At 35.7% G+C, this 25,827-nt stretch overlaps 1 protein-coding gene across 1 annotated transcript; it reads left to right on the top strand.

Annotated features, from left to right (window-relative positions):
- The first annotated feature begins 337 nt into the window (after positions 1-337).
- On the top strand, positions 338-23,361 carry LOC138692198 (hemolymph lipopolysaccharide-binding protein-like). Its single transcript, XM_069815280.1, has 5 exons — positions 338-402; positions 7,360-7,517; positions 14,835-14,964; positions 20,419-20,742; positions 23,065-23,361. The coding sequence occupies exons 2-5, from the start codon at positions 7,371-7,373 to the stop codon at positions 23,217-23,219; spliced, it is 756 nt and encodes a 251-aa protein (XP_069671381.1). The 5' UTR covers positions 338-402; positions 7,360-7,370; the 3' UTR covers positions 23,220-23,361.
- Positions 23,362-25,827: the final 2,466 nt, after the last annotated feature.

The following is a 25,827-nucleotide window of genomic DNA, read 5'->3' as shown; positions in this document are numbered from 1 at the left end:
GAGTACTTGTAATTAAATAATAAAGCGAGATCGACTATATATATTTAATAATAATAATAATATGCATATGTCTCTTCTGATTTACATAAAATGTTAGCATAATTTTCTACTGAATGATACATTTTCCTTCCGTAATATTCAGTTTACATATATCTTCAGTTTCGCTTTAAAATTTTATCACACTGTATATGTATTACTTTCTTTATGACGCTTACAGTAAATAATACGTAACTGTCCAGAGATGATAATAAGATTGTAGCCACATGTTTTAATCAAACATAATCCACCATCTCGATAATCCGATTTAGGTTGTAGTATAAAAGCACTCGCACTGGTTCTGCATGTCAAGACATTCAAGAAGACGGAGAAGAGCACAGTTGTGAGAGCTTGTTACATTCTGAGGTAAGGAAACTATTTATTTTATTGGTATATTTACTTGTACAGACAGGGATAATGTTCCTTCTGCACGTAAAGCATTTAGGTAGTTGACCTTCTACGCATAATATCATTAAGTTAGGAGTGAAATTAATGAACTTTTATCAGTACGTTTTTCGGTACTAGATATCCGCACATGACTCAGATAGGCTTCTAACGGTCACCAGATATACTTTCCCTAACAGCAGGACGCCACTTTGATTAGCCCTGACAAGCATCAGTATTGATTGAATATCCGTAAGAAAGTATTGCCGATTTAACGCCGCTTTCTGTCATCGGGATATAGACGTGAACATTTTACAAGCATATTGTGAGCATCATCAGAGCTCGTACATTTTATCCTGAAATCAGAATCTTCCGATGACGTGAAGAGGAGGGGACTTGGATGAAATTCATTGTGCCACCGGCGTAGTTCGGGCGGTAGCGCGTTTGCCTGTTGATCCGGAGCTGTACTCGGACCTGGGTTCGATTCCCGCTTCGGCCGATTACCTAGCTGGATTTTTCGCAACCGTAAGACGAATGTCAGGTAATTCATGAAGAATCCTCGGCCTCACTTCGCTATCACTATTTAATCGACTCTAAATAACATAGTAGTCTATGTATTTAATCTGATGTAGTTAAGGCCATCAGGTCTTCTCTACCACATCACAGAAATACAAACAAACAAATGCAGAGGAAAGAAGTAAATAAGAAAAAGAAATAAAAGTACAAATACAAATAAAAAATACTATTGGAAAAAGAGAAGAGCAAAAAACACAATAGTAGTTGATACAGCGTTGTTAAATAACAATATAAAAATATATTGCTGATAGAATGAAATATTTTAAATATATTATTGCGTAATTATCTCCTTTTTTATTACAATGATCGGCTGAGAAACACTATTGGGAGATTACGATTGTGTGTTTCTTGAGGGAGATTTGTAAAATATTCATCAGTTCTTCATAACACCAATATCATTATTTCACTCTGATTTGGGATTATGGATCTAATTGTAAGATCGAGTTCTTTTAGCTGGCTGGGAAAGACAGAGATAATGACAGCACGCATTAAAATTAAAATTAAAAGACTCACCACCACAGGTATCACTAGTCACAACCGGGTTTCGAAACTAGAATCTTAGACCGTGATTCTCGTAATATAAACATCAAGGAAGGGAAGTTTTACCCTACGTAATGTAGGTGCAAAATTCTATTTAGCTACTCTTCCTATGTAAGTACTTACAAAGATTGAATGGCCCGTGCCCTAGTGTCGTGGTCTAAGCGCCGTATTCAAGAACGTCACTTCAACTTCACTTCGTCTTGACTTCCTGAAGTAGAAATTAGGTCATATAAAGTAAAGTATAGGATAATACTTATCTTAATATATAAAAGTGAATGTGGGTATGTATGTATGTATGTATGCATGGATGTTCTCTATACAAATCTACACGCTTTGACCGATATGCGTCAAAGTTTCCACATTTAACCTTCATTACCAGGAGAAAAACATAGGCTACATTAAAATTGTGCAAATGGACGTTAAATTAATTAAACAAATAAAAACTAAAATAAATACAATAAAACATTCATGTATAATACTAAAATGTAATTTTCTGCAGTCAATTGTACATTACAGACGTGGACAAATTATTAGACAAAAACTTTTTTCTTGGAAACATAATATAATTCGTCATATGAACCATCAGTATAATTCACAGAGTCTCTATTGTTGTAAATATGATTGTTTACATCTTCTGGTATATTTTTCCAATGGTTAAGTATATTTTGACTGGCTGTGTTGATACTACTGGTGTTTTAATTATATACTGCAGAAGATATTCAATAGTCTGTTCTCCTATGGCCTGCAAGAAGACCGGACATGAACGAAATTGAAAATCTGTGATCTATACTGAAGAAGAAAGTGAACAAAAAGAGGCTTACAACAAAATATGGGCTCATTTAAGCACTGTCTGTTATGTGACTAAATGATGCTGATATTAAAAGAAAGTGTCGAACTTTGGTTTCCAGCATCCCTGACAAAATCAACGTGTTAATAAAGAATAAGGGAATGTTCACAAAATATTAGTAACCTCCAGCCTCAATTTTCTGTTCAATATTTCTGTGCAAAATACATTTTCGTTCATTATTTCTGCCGATAAATATAGCTTTGTTGCACATATAATGAATTTAGTCTAATAAATTGTCCACGTCTGTATTATTGTCTGTTATATTCAACATCGACTTTCACGAGGTCATGGAAATTATAACACGAAATTAATTAACGTTGTTGATACACATTATGAAGGCTAAAACTAGATAGTGGGCCGATTCTGTTTTATTCAACTGAATTCTAGAATTATTTTAAACTGCTAGGATTGCTATCACACAATTTACTAAATATTAAATAACTATTGCGAAATATTGACTCACCAACAAGACTTGGCGTGAAAAACTCATGCGAAACGTAATAGAAGTGGCAATATTAACTGGAAAAACGAAAGGAGAAGATGTTTTAACCCACGCATTCCTATGATATCCACTAACATGCCTTTCGATTTTAAGTAACAGCAATTTCAGTGCGACTAGCATTTGTAATGGTCATATTAAAATTAAGCTCAAGGACAGTCGCTCAAAGTTGCAGACAGTAACTTTAAAACTCTGTGATTTTGATATTCTCAACTATATTTTATACAAAGAAGTGCTGGCCTTCTATGCCCAAGGTTGCGTGTTCGATCCCGGGCCAGATCGATGGCATTTAAGTGTGCTTAAATGCGACAGGCTCATGTCAGCAGATTTACTGGCATGTAAAAGAACTCCTGCGGGACAAAATTCCGGCACATCCGGCGACGCTGATATAACCTCTGCAGTTGCGAGCGTCGTTAAATAAAACATAACATTTATTTACAAAGAAGTAGGGGGAAAAAAAGATTTTGCACAAATAAAAAAGCAATTCAGTGAAACTTTTGTCATATTGCTAATGTAGTATCTGAATGTATGTTGTTGTTGTTGTTTTCTAATGCCAGGCATTTGACAATAAAGTCATTTGACCTCTTGCACTCCAATATTTTTCAAAGATATTATCATGGCCAGCCACTGAAGCACAGATTTTGAGGGTATCTGAATGTATAAGGCGACTGAAAATAACACTGTATTAATTCTAAAATATATGTCTCTCAAAATATTGTTGTTCATGTCCGAAAATGTGTTACTGCGAAATTCTAACTGTATAATCACGTTGCCAATGTCGTATGTTATGCGTTGTGGAAATAACAATCTTTTAATTTCTAAAAATCCAGGTATATGTCTCTCAGAATATTAGTCTTTATGTTAAAAAATGACTTATTGTGAATTTATATTGTATCTGTATTCTGTGTATAAAATAAGAATTAATATATGTTCTGAATTTGTGAGATATAGTTTCTCAAATCATATAAAAAATAGGCATACAGCGGTCAAGGGATAAAAAAATCTTCAAATATAAATTAAATTATATACGTATATATTGAGTCTTTGGTACGACCGACAGGTACATTTTGGCTCTCGATGACACCCGAACGGGTTCAGACTGGGAACAAGGGTATTCTCTGTTTATCTTCTCTGAAATTCAAGTGAAAGCACACATAAACATGAAATTATGTGAAATGCACAACTTCAGAATCAATGTACAGATCTTATAAATATTTTATCTCTGCCTCAGTGCAACGTCATATTTGCGGAGGAGGAAAGAAGACAGCAGAAAGGCTCTAATGCTTTTTAATACGTTGACTCCCATGACTAAGATAAGCCATTTGAAATTTAACAGTCACTGATCGACAGAGACAAAATGTAAGTCTGAGAACACTGATACAATGCTAAGTGGGCCTATAGGGACCGAGGGGTGTGTTTTTGTTTTGCTGAACTTCAAGACAATTCTAATTTATTTGAAGTTAGTGTGACTGTAGCCTATGTATGTTCATTTGGTTTTACTTTATTTATAGTTTGATTTTTTTTTATTATTTTATTTGTATTTCTGGTGATGTGGAAGAGAAGGCCCGATGACTTTAACTACGGCAATAAATAAATAAATACTCTCTCTCTCTATAGGCCTATATATATATATATATATATATATATATATATATATATATATATATATATATATATACACACACACACACACATACATACATACATACATACATACATACATACATACATACATACATACATACATACATACATACAAATTAAAAAAATAACATTTGAAAGTAAGACACGTGATGAAATATTTTCTTTCGTTGCCTGATTTGCAGTTGTTTTAAATTGAGTTAATCCTTTCAGGCACTTGGCTAAGAAGTTCATTAATTCATATAAATGTTATGGTTTATTTAACGACGCTCGCAACTGCAGAGATTATATCAGCGTCGCCGGATGTGCCGGAATTTTGTCCCGCAGGAGTTCTTTTACATGCCAGTAAATCTACTGACATGAGCCTGTTGCATTTAAGCACACTTAAATGCCATCGACCTGGCCCGGGATCGAACCCGCAACCTTGGGCATAGATGGCCAGCGCTATACCAACTTGCCAACCAGGGCGACAATTCATATAAATGACACTATGTAAAGATTCATCTTTACGGGCGAGGAAAGCTTATTAAAGACAATTCGTTTTGGTTGTCTATAGTTGAGTTTCTAAGATTTCGAAAAAGTCTAACAACCAGATTAATTAAAATAAGAAGCAAAAAGGACAACCTGGGCAACGCCGGGTGCTTTCAGCTAGTCCTTGATAACGTAAAATGTAGGTAAAAAGCAAGTGAACTTGGTATTCGACGTTCGATATCATACAATGAATGAATAATAGGATGCGAAACCTATTGTCTTTTCCGTTTCAAACGCTAGAGGCGCTAATGTAGGAATTGATCTTGCTGCCATCTGTTTTTCTAAGGATAACTAATTAGACCATGCATCAAGCAGCAAACCAAATGGCGAAAATAATAACTAATCAGTCCATGCATCCAGCAGCACACCAAGTAGCGAAAAGTTTTGATAGAGAACTAACCCTTCCTGTTTCGGTACATCTCATTCAAGTGTCCACTAGGGCTTTGAATTTTCATATGGCTACAGTCTATGCACCAATAACGTTGGAAAAATTGCAAATTGAGAAGAAATCCTGTTTTACTGTTTGTACAGAATTTCCTTGAGGCACAGTAATGTATTGTTCTCTCATTCTTGCAATGCAGTCACACATCTTATTATTCTACAAACTGTATATTTATAAACATGAATATGATCCCCTATCACATTCTGCGTAATAGCGCAAGGTAATTTACTGCGTGCGATTTGTTTTCCAATATGATGCCCTATTTCATGCAAGAGAGCCATGAATGTGTCTTTCGATAATCTAAATCTAACCTTAAAATCAATATTATCGTATTCTTCTAGAGCAGTGGTTCCCAAACTTTTTGAAACAAAAGTTTCTCATGAAGCCCTAAGAAGTGTTTAGTTTTTAGTTCTATCTCTCTATGTTCTATGAAGTATATACACACGATACGTTTACGAAAGTATGACTAATAAGGTGTGTGTATTGTTCTTATTGATAAGTGGGTCTGCGACCTCGATGTTGGATTAAGATTTAATTCGGGTGTAGAATTTCAATTTTTTGTTTAGGTCTGTTCGACCTTTAAAATCTTACATGATCTGAGTTCAGACCGGCGGCGAGAGCCAGGTCGGTTTCTATCTATAATTAATTTTATATCTTAGTACGAGAAGACCAGGTATTTGGAATAATTTTTTGTTTTATGATTATTATTATTAACTAGCCGTACCCGTGCGCTCCGCTGCACCTGTTAGAAATAAATATAAAGTAATTACATAATTAAAATAGGACATTTGATCCAGGTAACATTCGTGTTTGATATAAGGATAAATCATTTATTATGTTACTTAATTTAAATTGTATTTGCATAATTAAAATGCGATCATTTTGATCCAGAGACCACTCATTTGTTCATAAAAATTATTTTAGGAAATACAGGAAACGAATGTACAGAATAGCCTATCATGTTTTCTGTGCATAAGAAGCTATTTTAATCTTACCTGTCCTCGATTCACTCAGAAGTTACTGTAATAACATTATAGCATTATGTACATCTAGAGAAACTACACTTTCCAATGGTAAATTAATAATTAATTATACAAATCGGTTAATTTAACTTCCGATATTACTTCATACGAACACAGAAACATTATTTGTAGGCTATCTTTCATAGCTTTCGATTGTTGCTGTCCAAGGCCCCTTATAGACGAAGTCATTTGTTTTTTAATTCATTACACGGCCTTAGATGGCAGTTATTTTAATTTTAAAACTCATTTATCTCATTAAATATCAGTCCTATCAACATTTTTCAAGGAATAAAACTTATCGCAAATTATTTTTAAAGAAACTTTTGTTATGTAACATTTTTCATAAAAATCAATAATAAGCGAGATATTTCGATTTATTTAATTCAGGCCCCCTTATAACCCCCCTTTTAAATAATGTATTTTGAATGCCATATAGCCTAAAATCTAAGTTACAACGAACTTAATTTATATTCCAATTTTCATCGAAATCCGTTCAGCCATTATCGCGTGAAAAGGTAACAAACATACAGACAGACAGACAGACAGACATACAAACAAAAATTTCAAAAAGAGCTATTTTCGGTTTCAGGGTGGTTAATTGTATATGTTAAGACTAATTATTCTTGGAAAATCGAAAATTACCAGAAAAATTTCGGCTACAGATTTATTATTAGTATAGATTTTACTATTTTGGCAGACAAGTGCTGAAAAGAGTTAAATCCGATTTATTTCATGTAGCAGATTTAGAAAAAAAACTAGCCAAAATTCTATAATTTCTCGAAACAATCTCCATGATGAATTTGAACACTCATATAGAATAACTTTGTCTTATTCTGATCAGTCTGTTAGGATATGGTTCTGTGGGCGGCGTTCTTGCTTCTGTACGTTCTGGCGTACTCAGAGAGCATCGACCTCAACCAGTGCGGTGCACATCGCTCCATGGACTTCAAGTTATCAGTTTCCAGTCGCCGCAACCAGACGGGTCACTGGATCGCACAGGTAGGGAAGGAACATGAATCAAAAAGAGAACTGCGTAATGTACAGCCCAATTCACACAGAGAAGACGTGGCTCGGACATCCAGCGGAGGCATTATGGCTTTTTGAGTATCTCCCATGTAAAAAAAAAATGTATCAGTGCATACAGAGAGGACGAGATAGGGCATGCCACTCTGAAGCAGCGCTTCGCCTCTTTCCAGTCACGAGTGGCCATTCAAAGCGACATGTGGCGTCCGATTGCAGAAGATAATTCGTGACGATTTTGAATTTGATATTCAATTTTATGAAGATATTTTGTAATGTGGTATAGAAACATTGGTGGACATTATATAAAAATTCTGGTAACGATCGGGATACATGTTCAGTTCTTTCAGCACATCGAATATGTCATACATCCTTCCTTTTTCAACCACAAAATCTTACCTGTTTTTGAATATTAGCGAGTTGTACGACAGCCAGGGCATTCTCATCGTCTGAGGAAGACATTATGAAAGCTATGCGACGCGGAAGTGTCGCAAGGACTTTTGATTCTTCAGTATGCCTTGCTCACGTCATGTCAGCGTCATGTCTCCGCTCGACGTCCGAGCCACGTCCTGTCTACGTCTTCTCTGTATGAATTGCGCCTTAGAAGTGGAGTTATAATAGTGTCTCTTATTTACGCAAAGCACCAACATTTATCCAAAGGGGCAGGTCCTATACAGAATAAATAGTAATATGCGTTACAAGAGCGGTATGTTGAGGTTTTCATGTTCGAGGAAAAGTTTGAAAAAGCGAAACGTAGTTGAGCTTTTTTAATTTCCGAGAATTATAAGAAAACATACCGCTCGTGTATCGTACATTATTTTGTGCGAAGATCGTTTATTACATACCTGAAAGAGGAATTTCTAATTAGTTGCAATGAAATCTCCATCTTGGTTTCTGTTCAATGACGGCAAATTTGCAAAACAAAAATATCTATCTTCAACATTGTTGCTTTAAAATGTTTTCTATGTTTACTATATTCCAGCAGGCCGTGATATACGTCTGTCTTCCCCCCCCCCCAGTCTATGATGAGTCTGGACTCTTGTTGATTTTTTCACGGCTTCCTTAATGTTACTTGCATCACGAATGCAGTAACTGTAGTGGAGTTGTAGAGTTTACTTAATTTTTGCAAATATTTAAAAACAATAATTAACAGTGCAATTTAGGTGAAATTGCAGTGGTAAGTTTCCAATTTATAATTATTACTATATTGAACGTCTCTAAAAATAATATGTTAAAAGCCTAAAGCAGTAAAATCAATATGTCACTTAAGCGGCAAGAAGAGGGAAATTGTTATGTGTGTTAGGTTGGGAATACTGAATGTGGAATTTTAGACTTTCCGCGGATTGATTTTGTGCGGAAACCAAGCAAACACGCAAGATTTCGCACAAAAAAAATATAAATTAACCAAATATGTTAATATTTGTTCCTTTCAGAAGAAAATAACATCTGTATGCAAATATTATTAAAGAAAACCGCATCATGATATGTTGTTAAACAGCTGATCTGAATTATTTAAGTACCGGTACCGGCAGTAATGAGCGTTCTCGAGACATTTAACCGTTGTAACTTTTTTTTCTCATTTCTGCAGAACAATATTTTTTGTAGATTTTTCAATATTAAAGATGTTCAATTGAAATTTTTATGATACATGTAACGTAACCTAATAATTGCAAGTGATAATATTTTTATATCATTTTTGTATGAAATAAAGAAAATATATTAAATTGCTATTTGATAGTTTTTTTTTTAATTCTTAAAGAAGTACATTCAAAATTTACCCACTTAGATTTGTTACGTGGTACATAAGCTGTCATATGAGCCATAGATCATGTATTTGTGTCAAAGGATTTAACTCGTTTTATATCACTACTTTATTTTCGTATTTATTTTTACGTTTTGTAACACCTGCCTTGTCCAAAAATTCAAACTAACATTTAAATCTTAATTTCAAAATCTCTCATTGTTTGTGCCATTTAAACCATTTACAGGTATACTGGCGTTCAAAGATATCTGACCTACAGTTTTATGATCGTGTAAGCGAACTTTCTAAGCACGGGATATGTCATAAGCAAAGGTATAACAAATTGACAAACTATGAAATAGTTTCGCTAGTTCTGGTTAAAAAAGTGTCCGGGAAAGTGATGATGTAGATTCATTCGTTCATTCGTAGTGTTCTTCCCAAGTGCAGGTCTTTCACTGCAAACCCTGCTTTCTTCAATGTTCCCTATTTTCTGCCTTCCTCTTTTTCTCCTCATACGATCCATATATCTTAATATCGTCTACCATCTGATATCTTCTTATGCTCCGAACTCTTCTCTCGTTCACCATTTCTTCCAGTGTATCCTTCAGTAGTCAGTTTCGTCTCAGCCAGTTTCCTCTTCCTGATCAGTTTCAGCATAATTCTTTCTTCACCCACTCTTTCCAACACAGCTTCATTTCTTATTTTGTATGTCCACTTCACACACTCCATTCTTTTCCATATCCACATTTCAAATGCTTCTGTTCGCTTCTCTTCACTTCGCCGTAATGTCCATGTTTCTGTCCCATACAATGCCACACTCCATAGAAAGCACTTCACTAGTCTCTTATTTGGCTCTTTTTCCAGAGGCCCGCAGGAGATGCTCCTGTTTCTATTAGAAGCTTCTTTGGTCATTGCTATCCTCCTTTTGACTTCTTGGCAGCAGCTCATGTTACTGCTTATAGCACAAGCCAAGTAGGCTATATGAAATTGTCCACTTGCTCTACTGCCTCATTTAGAATTCGCAAGTTTACCTTCTATATTTTTCTTCATATGACCATGATCGTTTTATTTGTATTTATATTCATCCCATACTGCTCACATAAGCATAAATTATTCTCATAATTGATAATATAAGCAGTTTGCAGCTAAATCCACTATTGTTTTACAATCAACAGAAGGGGATGAAATACTCTATTCCATAATGCGGGTATATTTATGAGCGATTGGCAACACTGTCTATTAACTTCGCCATCTATTCATAGAAGTAATAACTAAAGAAGCCGCACTTACATCAACAAATTATCGATCACTATCGATTAGTAAGATTCAGGTATCTTTGAATGCCAGTGTACTACAAACGGTGAGAGGAAGGAAGAAAAAGAGTTTTCTTTCACAAGTCCTGTTCCTAAAGTACTACATAAATCCCAGCACGAGTATTATTTACAATATCCATTTAGTACACCAATTTGCATGTATCTTATATAATTGCCTTTATCTATAAGCACAAAAAAGTGACAAGGGTTCATAGGATTTTTGTGATTGCGGGAAACGTTTGTGCTCACGGTTGGAATGGACTGGAATAAATACTGATGTTAGTTGGTCTACATTTGAACTGTTGTATTATACAAAATTTATAACACAATATTACAGTCAATGAGGATTTACTTGTCTAGTCCCTTTTAGAAAGAGAGAGAATGCTCACCATCTCTCTCTACCCTCATTTATGATGGTCGACACTCCTTCAAACGACCACGAGTTACCAGTGGCGGCATTCTCTTCCTCTTCAAATTCTGACTCCACTCCGCCAGAAAGTTCGTTCATGTCCGTGTCGTCCAAATTGAATACGAACGAATAATAAATTTCCATCTACAAGTCCATCCTTCGCCCAATAAAATTTTTCAACTTTTTCTACGTGTTTACAGGCCTTCCTCTAATTTTCTTCCGTCACTTTTGCAAGTGCGCTCATTTTTAACCTTTTACACACGTTTTTTAAGAATCCTATTCGAGGGTTTCTTTCCTGGAGATCGCAGCACGCTTCCAATTCCACTTCCGCTTCCGCTTCCGCTTTCTTTTGTTTTTTTTTTTTTTTTTTTTTTTTTTTTTCTATTTTAATCCTGTTAACACCACGAGATGATATATCTGTCGCTGCAGCAGTTCTTTCGATAAAACTCGGCATAGATATTGTTTGTTTTCCGCATTTCAGTGCTTCATATTCTCCAGTAAAGAATTTATATGCATTAATAACTATGTTCATACCGTCCGACTTCAAGGCTTTCCCGCGTTTTCCCATATTGCCTACCATTATTATTAAATACAAGAGCACAACACTCATTGCAATATTTAAGGTAACAGTGAAACCATGCATCTCCGAAAACATTTTAATTTGTGAATTATATTATATTAAATTGGTACAACAAGATACAAACTCGTCCACACCTGTGGAGTAACGGTCAGCGCGTCTGGCCGCGAAATCAGGTGACCGGGTTCGAATCCCGGTCGGGGAAAGTTACCTGGTTGAGGTTTTTCCGAGGTTTTCCCTCAACCCAAAACGAGCAAATGCTGGGTAACTTTCGGTGGTGGACCCCAGACTCATTTCACCGGCATTATCACCTTCATTTCATTCAGATGCTAAGTAACCTGAGCTGTTGACACAGCGTCGTAAAATAACCCAATAAAAAAAAAGACACAAACTCACTTCACTATTCACAAAATACTACTAACTAATGAACTCAAACAACCCCGAGACGCCACTGAGAGATCCACTAATTGGGTTTGCAAAAGTGTGAAGGGAGAAGGGAGGAGAAAGGGAATTCCAAGAATTGTACAAAAGGAAACCTCTTGCCCGTCACATCTGGTGGCAATCGGTAGACAAGGACCTCAGACAAGGACAGTAGAAATCACGCCAACTTAATCCTCATGCACTGTACATATATACAGTTTTTTTTCTCCACTGGATATAATTATTTAACTTAACAATGATTTTGAATATAGCGAGATAGACACAATAATCTTATAATCAGAAATGTGACTGATTCTTGTTGCTATGTAAATAGCAAATAATATAAAATAAATTGGTCAATTAGAATGAAAACATTTCACGCTGTCCCCACCATAGTCATCACTTAAACAGTTATTTTCTCTGAGAAGTTGTCTGAATCCTTCCATACAAAGAAGTTGGAAGGTACACTGTGTTCAAAGATACCTGATTCATACTAGTCGATAGTGATCGAAATTTGTTGGTATCAGTGTGGCTTCTTTATCTATTATATGAACAGATGACGAAGTTAACAGTTAGTGTCGCTAAAAGTACATTACTATAAACGCATTACCGTATTCAAAATTGTATCCCCTTCTAATGATTGTAAAAATCACTACATTTAGCGGGAAACCGCTGATACTGTCAATTATGAGGATAATTTATACATAATCTATATATGTATAAGGTGCAATCAATATATTTTCGAACTGCACTTGTATTATTTATTGTACCGTTAAACATACATGCACATATATCTTCCATTTCGATTCTATAACTTTCTTTACAGAAGATATTTATCTCAGTTTTCGAAAAAAAAAAGTCAAGAAACAAACGATCAGTTGTTTACGGAGTCGGCCATCTTGTCCTTCTGTGCAAGACTTCTACTAGGGTGATAGGTTGTGTAACGATTATCATGTGTAATTGTACAATTCATATATAGAAAAGATTATACACTGTTTATTAGTTACGTTTTACGCAGTGGCGGTTTCTCGGGGGAGGGAAGGGAGGAACGTCCTACTCGCATTTTTCTTCTTTTGAAAGTAAATACCAAATAAAATATATGCCTTGAAATTCGAGGAAGGTTCGATAATTTTTAAGTTCACAGCTATAAGAAAACCTCGGTTGATCGAGTTTTAAACGACGCGCACTCATGTGCTGCTAGAAAACTGTGAGAAAGATGCGAGATTGTTTGTCTGGAGGAAAGTCAATCCATTCCTCCTTTACTGCAGTTAACACACATAGACAACAGCGCACTAGCGGCGAAAGATAGAAGCAGAGTTTTGAAGCAAGTAAATGAACGGAGAGGGAGGAGATCCTCCTCTGAATCAGCGCATGAGCGGGAAATATAGAAATCGACTACCGCTGCCATCTAACGATGCTGTATTCAACCAGACTATAACACATCTAGGAGGAGGCACAATAAAAACAGTTTTAACGCAAAGCTATGAAAGACACCATATAAACTTTTTTTAAAATTATAAAACAAAATACATTATTCATTGCACTTTATATAAGCTACTACTCATGGTTTGAAATTTTCGAGGATATCTGAAAGTTGAAGTTAAATTTATATAAAACAAAGAGGAAGTAGTTCTACGTTAGTATCGAAGATCTTTTTGGCCCCTGAAATTCACTTCCATTCATTGTCTACTAGACAGGACAACAGCCAAGTTGTCAGTTTTGTATAAATATATTTGAAATTGAAAGTACTCCAAACTACATTATTTTAACATAAAAAAATTAATCGGCCACCGGCAGCTGTGAACAATAATGGTAATATGACTTTACAAGAACTGACATTCTTCAAAAGCATGTGATACTGAACTTGTAAAATGTACATGTGGCAACACAGACCACGTGAGTGGGTGCAGTGTTCTCGCTTTCCTAACAGATTATTTCCTATTCCCACTTCCGTAAAACGGTTCTGGTTATGTGTTAGTAGCTAGTCTCTTCCAATACGTGTGATACTGTAGTGTGCGCGAAAAATGCTGCTAGTTTGTGAATTTCCTTGTAATTGTTAATTCGTGCAATTATCCAACAATGAATGGAAGTGAAAACATATTTTGGACAATTTAGGAAACTCGGTTTACAAGAACAGATTATTTCTATACAAAAGAGGAGGCCAACCCACTATCTGGTTTTACATGTATGCATGTAGGCTAATTTGTAGCATGTTTCTCTCAAGAAGGTGTCATTTTGCGCTGTTAACTTCTTTCCTCCTCTTAAGAAATATGCAGGAGCCGCCACTGGTTTTACGTTCCAATGGTGTATAACCTTTATACTGTAGACCTATATAGTTTATTAGTAAAATGGAAATGTATACCTACAAAGAAGTTATTCATAAATAATGCTTTTCAACTACTTAAGTACACATGCATTATCACTTCATTAAGAAGACAGAATGTCAGTTTTAAGAAATAATATAATTTCTGATTGATGTAGATTTATGCTGTAAGTTGTTGCTCTTGAAGATAGGTAATTGTAATATCTGTATGGCTCAATGGCGTGATCTGCCATTTATATCCAAAAGCCGCAGCCGTCTTCCCACAAAGAGAGTGAAACAAATCGAGCCTTCGGTAAACCGAGTAATAAGAGTCCGCATGGTGGAAGAGCTTTGCATACGCTAGGCGCTCAGTATCATTGTAAAATTAAAATAATTCAGAACCGGTTTTGCAGGACTCTAGTCCGAACATCATGTTTATTTAGGTAAGAGATTAGCAACGAACCAAACGAGTCACGCATATGTTTAAAACCGTAGAGAAAATTGGAGTAGATTATACTGAGCTTTGACTTTCAGGCTATGCTGCAGCATAAGGGGTATAATGTCACGGATGTGCAGAATATTGGACCATGGAATCTGGATATAGATCACACTTCATCCTCTTGTGAAGGAGTGGAGACGATTACAATAATCGCCATTGTTACAGGTAAGACTGAACGCATCACAAGTTCTTTGATATCGGTCTCAACTACGCCAACTTCGTAGAACTAAAGTACCATAGCAGCAGCAGTAGCAGTAACAGTAATAAAAATTAAAATTAGAGGAATAATAATAATAACAATAACAATAATTTCCTTACTTACAAATGGCTTTTAAGGAACCCGGAGGTTCATTGCCGCCATCACATAAGTCCGCAATCGGTCCCTATCCTGTGCAAGATTAATCCAGTCCCTATCATCATATCCCACCTCCCTCAAATCCATTTTAATATTATCCTCCCATCTACGTCTCGGCCTTCCCAAAGGTCTTTTTCCCTCCGGTCTCCCAACTAACATTCTATATGCATTTCTGGATTTTGCCCATACGTGCTACATGCCCTGCCCATTTCAAACGTCTGGATTTAATGTTCCTAATTATGTCAGGTGAAGAATACAAAGCGTGAAGTTCTGCGTTGTGTAACTTTCTCCATTCTCCTGTAACTTCATCCCTCTTAACCCAAATATTTTTCTAAGAACCTTATTCTCAAACACTCTTATCTCTGTTCCACTCTCGAAGTGAGAGTCTAAGTTTCACAACCATACAGAACAATCGGTAATATAACTGTTTTATAAATTCTAACTTTCAGATTTTTTGACAGCAGACTAGATGACAAAAGCTTCTCAACCGAATAATAACAGGCATTTCCCACATTAATTCTGCGTTTAATTTCCTCCCGTGTGCCATTTATATTTGTTACTGTCGCTCCAAGATATTTGAATTTTTCCATAATAATAATAATAATAATAATAATAATAATAATAATAATAATAATAATAATAATAATAATAATAATAATAATAATAATAGAAAATTTTTGTATGTTAATGCCATCATTAGACCCTTGAGAGACAAACTGTTCATGGGAACATTCATTTCCATAGTTATAATACCATAGATACCATCGTGTAGGTCTACGTAGATGACCAAGTTCTTATCGCCAACACAGAACAGTTATTTACGATATGATTATCGTAACATTTCATATTGCAATTCGAGATTGGATAGTTGCATATCGTAAAATGTTTTATCCACTTTAATAAAAAATTATTTTTTAAATAAATTGTATAATTTGTATTAGCTATGAACATGTCTTGTGACTTTTTGTATTCGTATTAGCCTATTATTAGTTTCTTCCTGCAAGAGACGATTCGTTTTTGTTTGTTTGTTTTAGTTTTGAACACGATAGGTTTTTGTTTATAACAGAACAGCAGTACTAGGAGAAATAAACAAACATTGTTAAAATGAGTTCAAACCAGGATTCAGATATTGAAATTGCTGCAAATTCTGTAATTGAGTGTTTAGTACCATTGAAATCCCGCGTAAGATATGAAGTGGAATAAAAAAAATTGAAGATTGGTGTTCCAAGAAAAATGTAGAAAGTGTGTCGAAGGTAATTCTGGCATATTTTAGTAAGTATGATTACCTAACTAGTTGCGTAATAGAAGTATCATTACCTAACTAGTTGCGTAGTGGAAGTACCATTACCTAACCAGTTGCGCAATGAATGTATTTACAACATTTTTATTAGTGATGTAAAGTCTACATTACTTAAAGTGAATAAAATGAATTACAGAACTCGATTCACCATCTTAGTATTACTGCACAAGATTTTAACATGGGAATCTAAAAAAGAAAAAGTTATGTACTTTCCTTGAAAGTTATCCATGAGAAGACAAGTTTTTATTAAAAATTCAATATTGGAGAAGTCAACTAGCTTATATCTAAACATATCTTGAAGAATGTGGTTTAATAGTTATTCAAGACTGAAAATTGTAATAGGTTCTTCAGAATCATTAACCAAGTTTTCAAAACAACAAGGTTCAAAAACACACAAGATTAAGGCTTATAAAATTGTGGTAATACCCACTCTCTATTATGGTAGTGAGACATGAATCATACGAATTCTAGATGAAAGCCGCATAACATCTGCTGGAATGAGATTTTTGGGGAGAACTGCTGGATACAGCCTTTTAGATTACAAAGGAAATTAAGCAATAGTTAATGAACACAAAACACCCCTACAGTGAATATCTCAGTGACTATAGATAAAATGTCAGGTGAACGAGCAGGCCAAGTAACTGATTTACCACGTTCAATCCACTTACTACGTTATTTTCGGTCCAGATCGCGACGTTCTTAAAGCGTTATGTGCTGATTATCGGTCATGCTTGTACCACATAACCATTCTGTTCCTCAAGGGTACCGGTATGGCCTTCAAAAGGTAAGGAAAAATGGTTCCTAAAAATATGGCATATCATCTGCCATTTACGGTACGATTTATGAAACAAGTCCTAACAACGGTACAGCAGTGCTAAAAAGTGTTATTTTATATCTCACTAAAAAGTCATTGGTGCCTTTAAAAATGAAGTCATTACTCTATCTCCTTAACGAACAAGATCACAAGAAAGATAAACTCATTTAATTCCCCTTTGTACTTAAACAAACAACTTCCATTTAAAACAGTTTTTCATTTGGCGCCTGAGAAGAAAAATTATTTTGGTTGAGCAAAATAAATAGGACATTCTATATCTTTCAAAGACTTCAACTTTTTCCATACTCGTAAGTTTGTTTGAAAAAAATGTTAGTTTTATTTAATGACGCTCGCAACTGCCGAGGTTATATCAGCGTCGCCGGTGTGCCGGAATTTTGTCCCGCAGGAGTTCTTTCACATGCCAATAAATCTACTGACATGAACCTGTCGCGTTTAAGCACACTTAAATGCCATCGAGCTGGTCCGGATTCGAACCCGCATCCTTGGGCATAGAAGGCCAGCACTATACCAACTACGCCAACCAAGCCGACAAGATTGTTTTAATTTATACTGTATTTTGTAAATTACACATTAACAGTCAAACCGTGTATAGTTTTTATACGAGACTTATGCAGAGTTGAGACAGAAAACGTTACTAATAAACCGTGAATAAGCTATGGACGTATAAACAGGCTGTAACTATACAACGGGAATTACTTTGCAGTAGTTATATACACGAAACCCCTTGTTCAAGTGTTGTATATAGCGAAAAAATGGCCGCCCCTCTTAACAGCTGTTCGTATCGACTGTCATTTTCTGATGATGGTTACCTTGTAACCACAGAACAACAAACCAAAGATCATAGAATTATTAGAATAAAATTGCTGTAGCTTGTACTCTTTGACCAAAATGTAGTGTGGTAATCGATTAGAGCCAGTTGTACTATCGATATTTAACACGCCACACTAGAGCGCTCTACCGGATGCAATAGAGAACCTCAGATATTCTATTACCTTTCGTAACGAAGTAATGACGAAACTATGACGTAGCTGTGTAACAGTTATACTATACACGACGTATGTAGTGATTATTAATAAGGAATTTACACACGACTTATAAACGAGCTACTCATTGTATAAGTATAAGACAGTTAAACACCTGTATATAGAGTTTTTATTAGTAAGGCCGTAAGATTTTTAAATTTAGTTTGAACCTTTATGTAATATGAAAAACAGTTTGGAACACGAGAGGTACAGGTGCAACGTTCTATTTTATTGTTATTATTATTATTATTATTATTATTATTATTATTATTATTATTAATCGGTTATTTTACGACACTTTATCAACTACTGTGGTTATCTAGCGTCTGAGTGAGATGGTGATAATGCCGGTGAAATGAGCACAGGTTCAGCGCCGAAAGTTACCCAGAATTTTCTCTTAATGAGTTGAGAGAAAACCCAGGAAAAACCTCAATTAGGTAATTTGCACCAACTAGGATTTGAACCCGGTCCCGCTCGTTTCATAGTCAGGCATGCTAACCGTTACTCCACAGCGGTGGATGCAACGTCTTATTATAAAATGGTTATTTTGAATATCTTAATTTTAAAATTTCTTCAAAACCTGCAGTAAACTATTTTATAACTATCAATATCTAAGCACAAAAAAAACATCGTAGGCCTTGCGTACAATTTACATAGTCACTTAACTTTAAACTCATTTTTCTCAGCATTAGCTTTATGTTACTTACATCCCTTGTGCTCTAGACCCCTCATATTAGTACATTATGCAACGAGCCTATAATGATAGTAATTAAGCCGCGAGGATGTTTATGAAACGAGCGCAAGCGACTTTTTATGCTCGACCATATTTCTAACTTGAAATTATTCATAAGTATTCATGTTATTCTTATGTGACTGGGGAGCGAACTGACCTTGTGCAGTCTCGTAAATTGTGAGATGTGCGCAGACGCGAAAGTATTGATTTTTTCCGGGCAACGAATGTCGACGACCTTGATATAACCTAGAGAGTAAGATAAACGTTAAACTTGATATAACCTTGAAATTGAATTCCACACTGAAAAATGAGATGATAAATTGAATTTATTTGAATATTATTTACAATTAAAGCTAATTATTATAGTAACAGAACATAACCTTCTGCGACAATTTTGGATTTCCAGCCTGCGTGACGTTTTGCTAGTTGTCCTTCGATTGCATATCCGAGAATAATCGAAAACCTGAACTTTAATGAATAGGTGTACTTTAATGACATGCAGTAAAGGGCTGCTACCAGGTGTATAATTACTACATTTCGGCATGCTAGCCTAGAGCATAAAATACAGGGTGTATCTAAATTGATGTCAAATATTTCGGGGACGTCTTCCTAACATCAAAACAGTAAAAAAAGTTAATATGAATATAGGTCTCAAAACCATTCGTCAGGGAGTTATTAAGGGATTTATCTCTTCATTGACCGCCGATTGTTTGATGGTTTTTTGTTTGTTTTTTGTAGACAAAGAAATCAGAAGAAAATATATTCTGTGAGTGAACAGAACGAAATGAGTTGCATCATTTAATTGATTATGTGCCTCTGGACGTCATGCAATAAATCTGATTTTTACACGATGCTGCTTCAGCTCATTTCAGTTTGATAGTTTGTAATTTTTTTAATGATCAATTTCCGCAAAGATGGATTGGTTGAAGGGGAATCATTGCATGGCCTGCTCGATCGCCTGATTTGAATCCAATGGATTTCTTCGTCCGGGGACATTTAAAGTCCCTTGTTTATGCGACTCCTGTACTTGATGTTGACATTCTGAGAGCTATCCAAACTGGATTTCACCAAGTACGAAACAGTCCAGGAATTTTCAACAGAGTATGCCAGAGCATGTAACGCAGGCTTAGATGGTACATTGAAGCAGGAGGAAGCCACTTCGAGCAATTTTTGTAACATTAAAGTTTGTCTTGTAACTCTGAAATAAATGATTTTGAGACCAATGTTCACATGAACTTTTTGTAATGTTTCGTGTTAAGAACACGTCCCCGAAATATTTGACACCGATTTAGATACACCCTGTATAGTTTATTCCGCTTTCACAAATAATGGCTTACTAAAGTTTTGTATCCAATTTCTTTTCATTCGGTACAGCGTCCACTCAAGAGCTTCCACGAAGTCCTGATCGTCCGGTTCCGATCTCAGTTTCAAGTAGCCCAGGACCTGACTACGAGCTGCTGAGTGGACTTGGATACTACAAGCTGCACACAGAGGGCAAGAATTGGAATGACGCTCGTCGCATCTGCAAAGAGGAGGGGGAGGGGGTCCATCTCGCCATCATCAACTCGGAACGCGAGGCAGGAGAGTTGAAGGCGATCCTCGCCAAACATCCAAAAATGTTCTCCGACTGGAAGAACGAGTACGCGTTCATTGGATTGAGCGACATGCGCAGTGAGGGAGAGTGGACCACCGTCTTAGGTGAGTTTTGAAAGATTGTATAAACTGTGAACCGAGAAATGTCACCTAAGTTTGGTCCGGACCATTTAGGAAGACGTCCCAACAGCCAGTGACCCAGGCAATTCCTTTTTCTCTTCATGATCAGTTTCACATTATTCCTTTTTCATCCAACCCTTTTTAGCATAGTGGGAAATGATGTTAGGCTACAGATATGCTTCTTGTGGAAAACAAAATCTTTTGACATACCGAGACAAATGTTTGAAATAACAGTAATCTCTTGAAAAAAAAAAAAAAAAACAGTGCAGTCACTCCTTCACAGACATAATGCTACACCACACGTTAACATTTAGGCTATTTATTTTCATTTCATATATCACATGTTGGTGTTCGAGATCCACAAATCTTTACATTGTGCTTACTATCCTTTCTGGACAAGTGAAAAGTGGACTAATCCGGAAAAAGGTATATCTAACATCCATAATAGTTGAAAAAAGTTTGGCCAAAATCTTGACGGTAGTACGGGTTTCCGATAATGATGTAAATTCTTATCTCATGGGGCTTCAGGCTGCAAGGTTAAAGGTGTCTTTTGGAGATGGAAAAATGTCCTGTAGATCTGAAACAGTGTGGTCCACCTGTCAGCATAGGGCTCTGCCTTCTGTAGGGAAACTTTGAGCCTAAATTCATGAACCCATCCCGAATCCGGCCATCATAAGCGGAGCCAATAGAATTTTTGTTGCAAACGCTGAATAAAGTCCAAATACAGAGTGTTTCAAAAGTAATTGCCAATAATTTACAGATGAAAAGTACAAACTAACACAAGTAAAAATCTCTAATACGCATTGGTCCACATTACATTTTATCGCATGCATATCTCTGATTGCATTGTCCCGTTGATTTGTTTTTGAACACACTGCTGTATTCAAATTCATATAACTTAGGAACTACTGAAGACAGAGAGATAAAATTTTACATAGATGTTAAGTAACCTATTTAAAAACTTTTCTCTTTATTAGAATTTTGATTTTTACACTATACATTAAAATAATCACGTTTATGTATAAAAGTGAACCCCCAAAAAATAACAATCATATTATGATACTTGTAATTTAGTATCTAAGCAGTGTATTAAAAATCGAATCAATCCATTTTGTAGATAATTTTCTTGTGAATATGGTGGTGAAAACAGCTTTATAATATCTCAATAATTGGCTGAGTTGTATCGTTTTTTTTTTTTTCAAATCATTGTTGAGGGGGTTAAATTATACAATTTTTGCCCCCCCCCATAATTTTTTTTAACAATGCAAGACTTGATTTATTTCATCCATGTGTTAATTTTGTGTAAACAAATTGGAAGTCCTAAACAAGAAACAAAGAAGTTAAAAATTTTCAGTATCCTCTTCCCTTGACCACTGTCGAGATAAGGCACATTTTCTGTTGAGATTCTTCGCTGACTAAGAGCAGACGTGCAGACATCCTTAAATGAATTATACCTAGAGCAGGTGTTCAAAATGCTGTCCATGCATGTGAACGCAAAGTTGTGTTCTTCTTTGTATTGAGCTGCGATCCTCTCAGCCAGTCCTGGATCATTCCTTATTTGCTGAAAGGCACATTCAATCCGAAACCGCAGTTCTGAGCTCAGAAGCGTAAACGAGGCTTTTTACATGATCCCTAAACACAGAAATGTAATTGGATTTAAATCTGAAGCCAGGTGCAGACTCTTCTCTGCCTAAGAAAATATCGCATGAGCAGTTGATTTGCGGACCAGAGCTTACTGGAGCTTTTTTGCTTCTTTCAGTATGTACAGTAGTGGAAAGAAAACCGGACCGACCCTTGTAGCTGATTTCAGAGCCTTGTTCACTCCAGAGCACGATAGACTGATAACTAAGACTTTCGTGGTTCGAATCCTATCTGGGAAGGAAATTTTTTTTTGTTTCTTATTCAAATTTATTCTCAATACTTTTCGATTGCTGGTAAAATTCATGTTCTGGGAACAATAAGTTAATTAAGTAGTGAAATATCGCTGCAATCGAAAAGTATTAGGAATAAATTTGAATAAGGAACAAAAAAAAAAGTTTCCTTCTCCAGGCAGGATTCGAACCACAAAGTCTTAGTAACCAGTCTATCGTGCTCTGGAGTGAACAAAGCTCTGAAATCAGCTACAAAAGTAGGTCCGGTTTTTTTGCCACTGCTGTACTTTTCATATGTAAATGATTCATAATCACTTTTGAAACACTCTGTATATTCACCAAGCTATTGGAATATTATCTATGAGTTCGATTCTGTAATAGGAATGTAGTACTACAAAATAAAGAAGCTAATGAATATATTTTCTTATAATTTCAGATCAACCACTTCACACTACAGGGTACAGCCAGTGGGCGCCGAATCAGCCTACCAACGGGACAAATGACGACTGTGGATTAATAGGACGAAATGGATTGATGTATGATGTGGCCTGCGATCATCTCCTAGCCTTCTTTTGCGAGAAAGAACTGTAGTTGCCATAACACATACTCTATTTGAAATGTATATCTTATAAATATACAGCAGAACTTGGTTATAGCGTTATAAGATAAAGCAGGAGTTCTCAAACTTTTTGAGATCACGTTCCCCTTCACATGTCACATTTTCCTTACGGCGAAGTCCTGCCCCTGTACCCCCCAAGAAAACTGAAATTCGATTTGCTGATATTATTTTTTAAGTAAAATAATAGGTTATTTTACATTACTGTCTTGTTTTCCTTTAAATTTAAAGATACAACTTACTTACTTACTGGCTTTTAAGGAACCCTGAGGTTCATTGCCGCCCCCACATAAGCCCGCCATTGGTCCCTATCCTGAGCAAAATTAATCCATTCTCTATCATCATATCCAACTTCCCTCAAATCCACTTTAATATTATCTTCCCATCTACGTCTCGGCCTCCCTAAAGGTCTTTTTCCCTCCGGCCTCCCAACTAAGGCTCTATATGCATTTCTGGATTCGCCCACACGTGCTACATGCCCTGCCCATCTCAAACGTCTGGATTTAATGTTCCTAATTATGTCAGGTGAAGAATACAATGCGTGCAGTTCTGTGTTGTGTAACTTTCTCCATTCTCCTGTAACTTCATCCCTCTTAGCCCCAAATATTTTCCTAAGAATCTTATTCTCAAACACCCGTAGTCTCCGTTCCTCTCTCAAAGTGAGAGTCCAAGTTTCACAACCATAAAGAATAACCGGTAATATAACTGTTTTATAAATTCTAACTTTCAGATTTTTTGACAGCAGACTGGATGATAAAAGCTTTTCAACCGAATATTAACAGGCATTTCCCATATTTGTTTAATTTCCTCCCGAATATCATTTATATTTGTTACTGCTGCTCCAAGATATTTGAACTTCTCCACCTCTTCAAAAGATAAATGTCGAATTTTTATATTTCCATTTCGTACAATATTCTGGTCACGAGACATAATCATATACTTTGTCTTTTCGGGATTTACTTTCAAACCTAACTCTTTACTTGCTTCCAGTAAAATTTCCGTGTTTTCCCGAATCATTTGTGGATTTTCTCCTAACATATTCACGTCATCCGCATAAACAAGCAGCTGATGTAACCCGTTCAATTCCAAACCCCCTCTATTATCCTGGACTTTCCTAATGGCATACTCTAGAGCAAAGTTAAAAAGTAAAGGTGATAATGAATCTCCTTGCTTTAGCCCACAGTGAATTGGAAACGCATCTGACAGAAACTGACCTGAGTCATTCCACGTCAAATCGCACAGCAATAAAACACGACCTTCTCGGAAATGGTAGAATTTTTTTTCATGAATTCCAGACATCAAATAAGGAGACCCGTATTTTTTATTTTCACAATTATTAATTATTTGTGTAGTTATGCATATTTGAAGTTACGCAAATTATGCGTGCACTGTTACATAAACTCGCTTGGAACTTTGTGTCTACATATAATTGAAATTGCGGTTTTCGCATTTGAAAGACGAAATACAACACTTTTTATTACTTTAGGCCTATCACAAATAAATTTAAAATTTGGCCTATTTTTTTAATCATTTCTTTTTCAAAGCAAAATTACTATATTAAATAGCCAAGTTAAAAATCTGAAAAATATATAGACTTGTTCGCTGATGTATTATCTGTAAACTACTGCATTTATAAATATGGAATCGGCACCCATACATTTGTAACAATTTATTTTCCGGAGGCATGCACGCGCTCGCGATGCCCAGCTAATGAACTGCTTGCAGCCATAGGCTAGAAGGCTGCCCGTGGAAATTTCCCGTTGCATCTGATGTCACCATACTAATCATCAAATGATTAATACCTTAAGGAACAGTAAATATCTTACCTAAAATTATTTTATTATTGTCAGCTCAGGGGGAAGCCCTTCACAGTTTATACTGTAATATAGCGAAGTGTTTGATGATAGCAAGACAGGGTAAGGCAATAAACTTTATGGCAATAAACAGATGGCATGAGAGAAAAATAATCAGTTTGGGTTTGAATTTCGCGCAGTGACGTGACTTCTATACAACATGAGTGATGGTAAAGATCGCGCAATATATAACAAGTGTTTAAATCCATTTACCTTCCTAATCACGCTTTTAAAAAGAAAAGTACACTAAGACGCGTAAGTCGCGACTTATTGATAAAGCTCAATTTAAAGGAGTCTTTGAGTGTGCAAATATGTGATTTGTTCCGTAAAAATCAATCAATTTCCGCATAGGTCAAGTGAAATTATATGTGAAGCCGGTAGTTCTTGTGATATTAATAAACATGAATCAAATGAAAGTGCGGACAGAGAAAGTGATTATCCCAGTATTTCTTCTAGCAGTTCTATGGATACAGTGCTAGAAATCAGTAATATTGAGGAATTAAACAAGAGTTTGATGTCAATAGAATCCCCTATCAAGAAAAGAAAGATACAACAAAACGATACCCCCGTGAAAAGTTTCAAAAGTAAAAGGCTCCCTAGCATGTTAAGTTTTTCATGTAGAAGATGCATCATCATCCATTCAAAAGTCAGCCATATTTTATTTTTGACGGAATGCAAAGAAAGTACAACCTGAAAATTACATAGTTATTGCAGACGTTTCTGAAAATTA

The sequence above is a fragment of the Periplaneta americana genome, chromosome 2 (genome assembly GCF_040183065.1).
Source record: "Periplaneta americana isolate PAMFEO1 chromosome 2, P.americana_PAMFEO1_priV1, whole genome shotgun sequence".
NCBI lineage: Eukaryota > Metazoa > Arthropoda > Insecta > Blattodea > Blattidae > Periplaneta > Periplaneta americana.
Note: the sequence above shows the minus strand (reverse complement) of the source record. Positions and strands in the feature narration are given on the sequence as shown.

Bases quoted from the DNA above. Each gene is read 5' to 3' on its own strand.
- LOC138692198 (XM_069815280.1), top strand. From the start codon at position 7,371: ATGGTTCTGTGGGCGGCGTTCTTGCTTCTGTACGTTCTGGCGTACTCA. The intron at 14,965-20,418 runs GTAAGACTGAAC...CATTCGGTACAG, and splicing joins AATAATCGCCATTGTTACAG to CGTCCACTCAAGAGCTTCCA. The intron at 20,743-23,064 runs GTGAGTTTTGAA...TTATAATTTCAG, and splicing joins AGAGTGGACCACCGTCTTAG to ATCAACCACTTCACACTACA.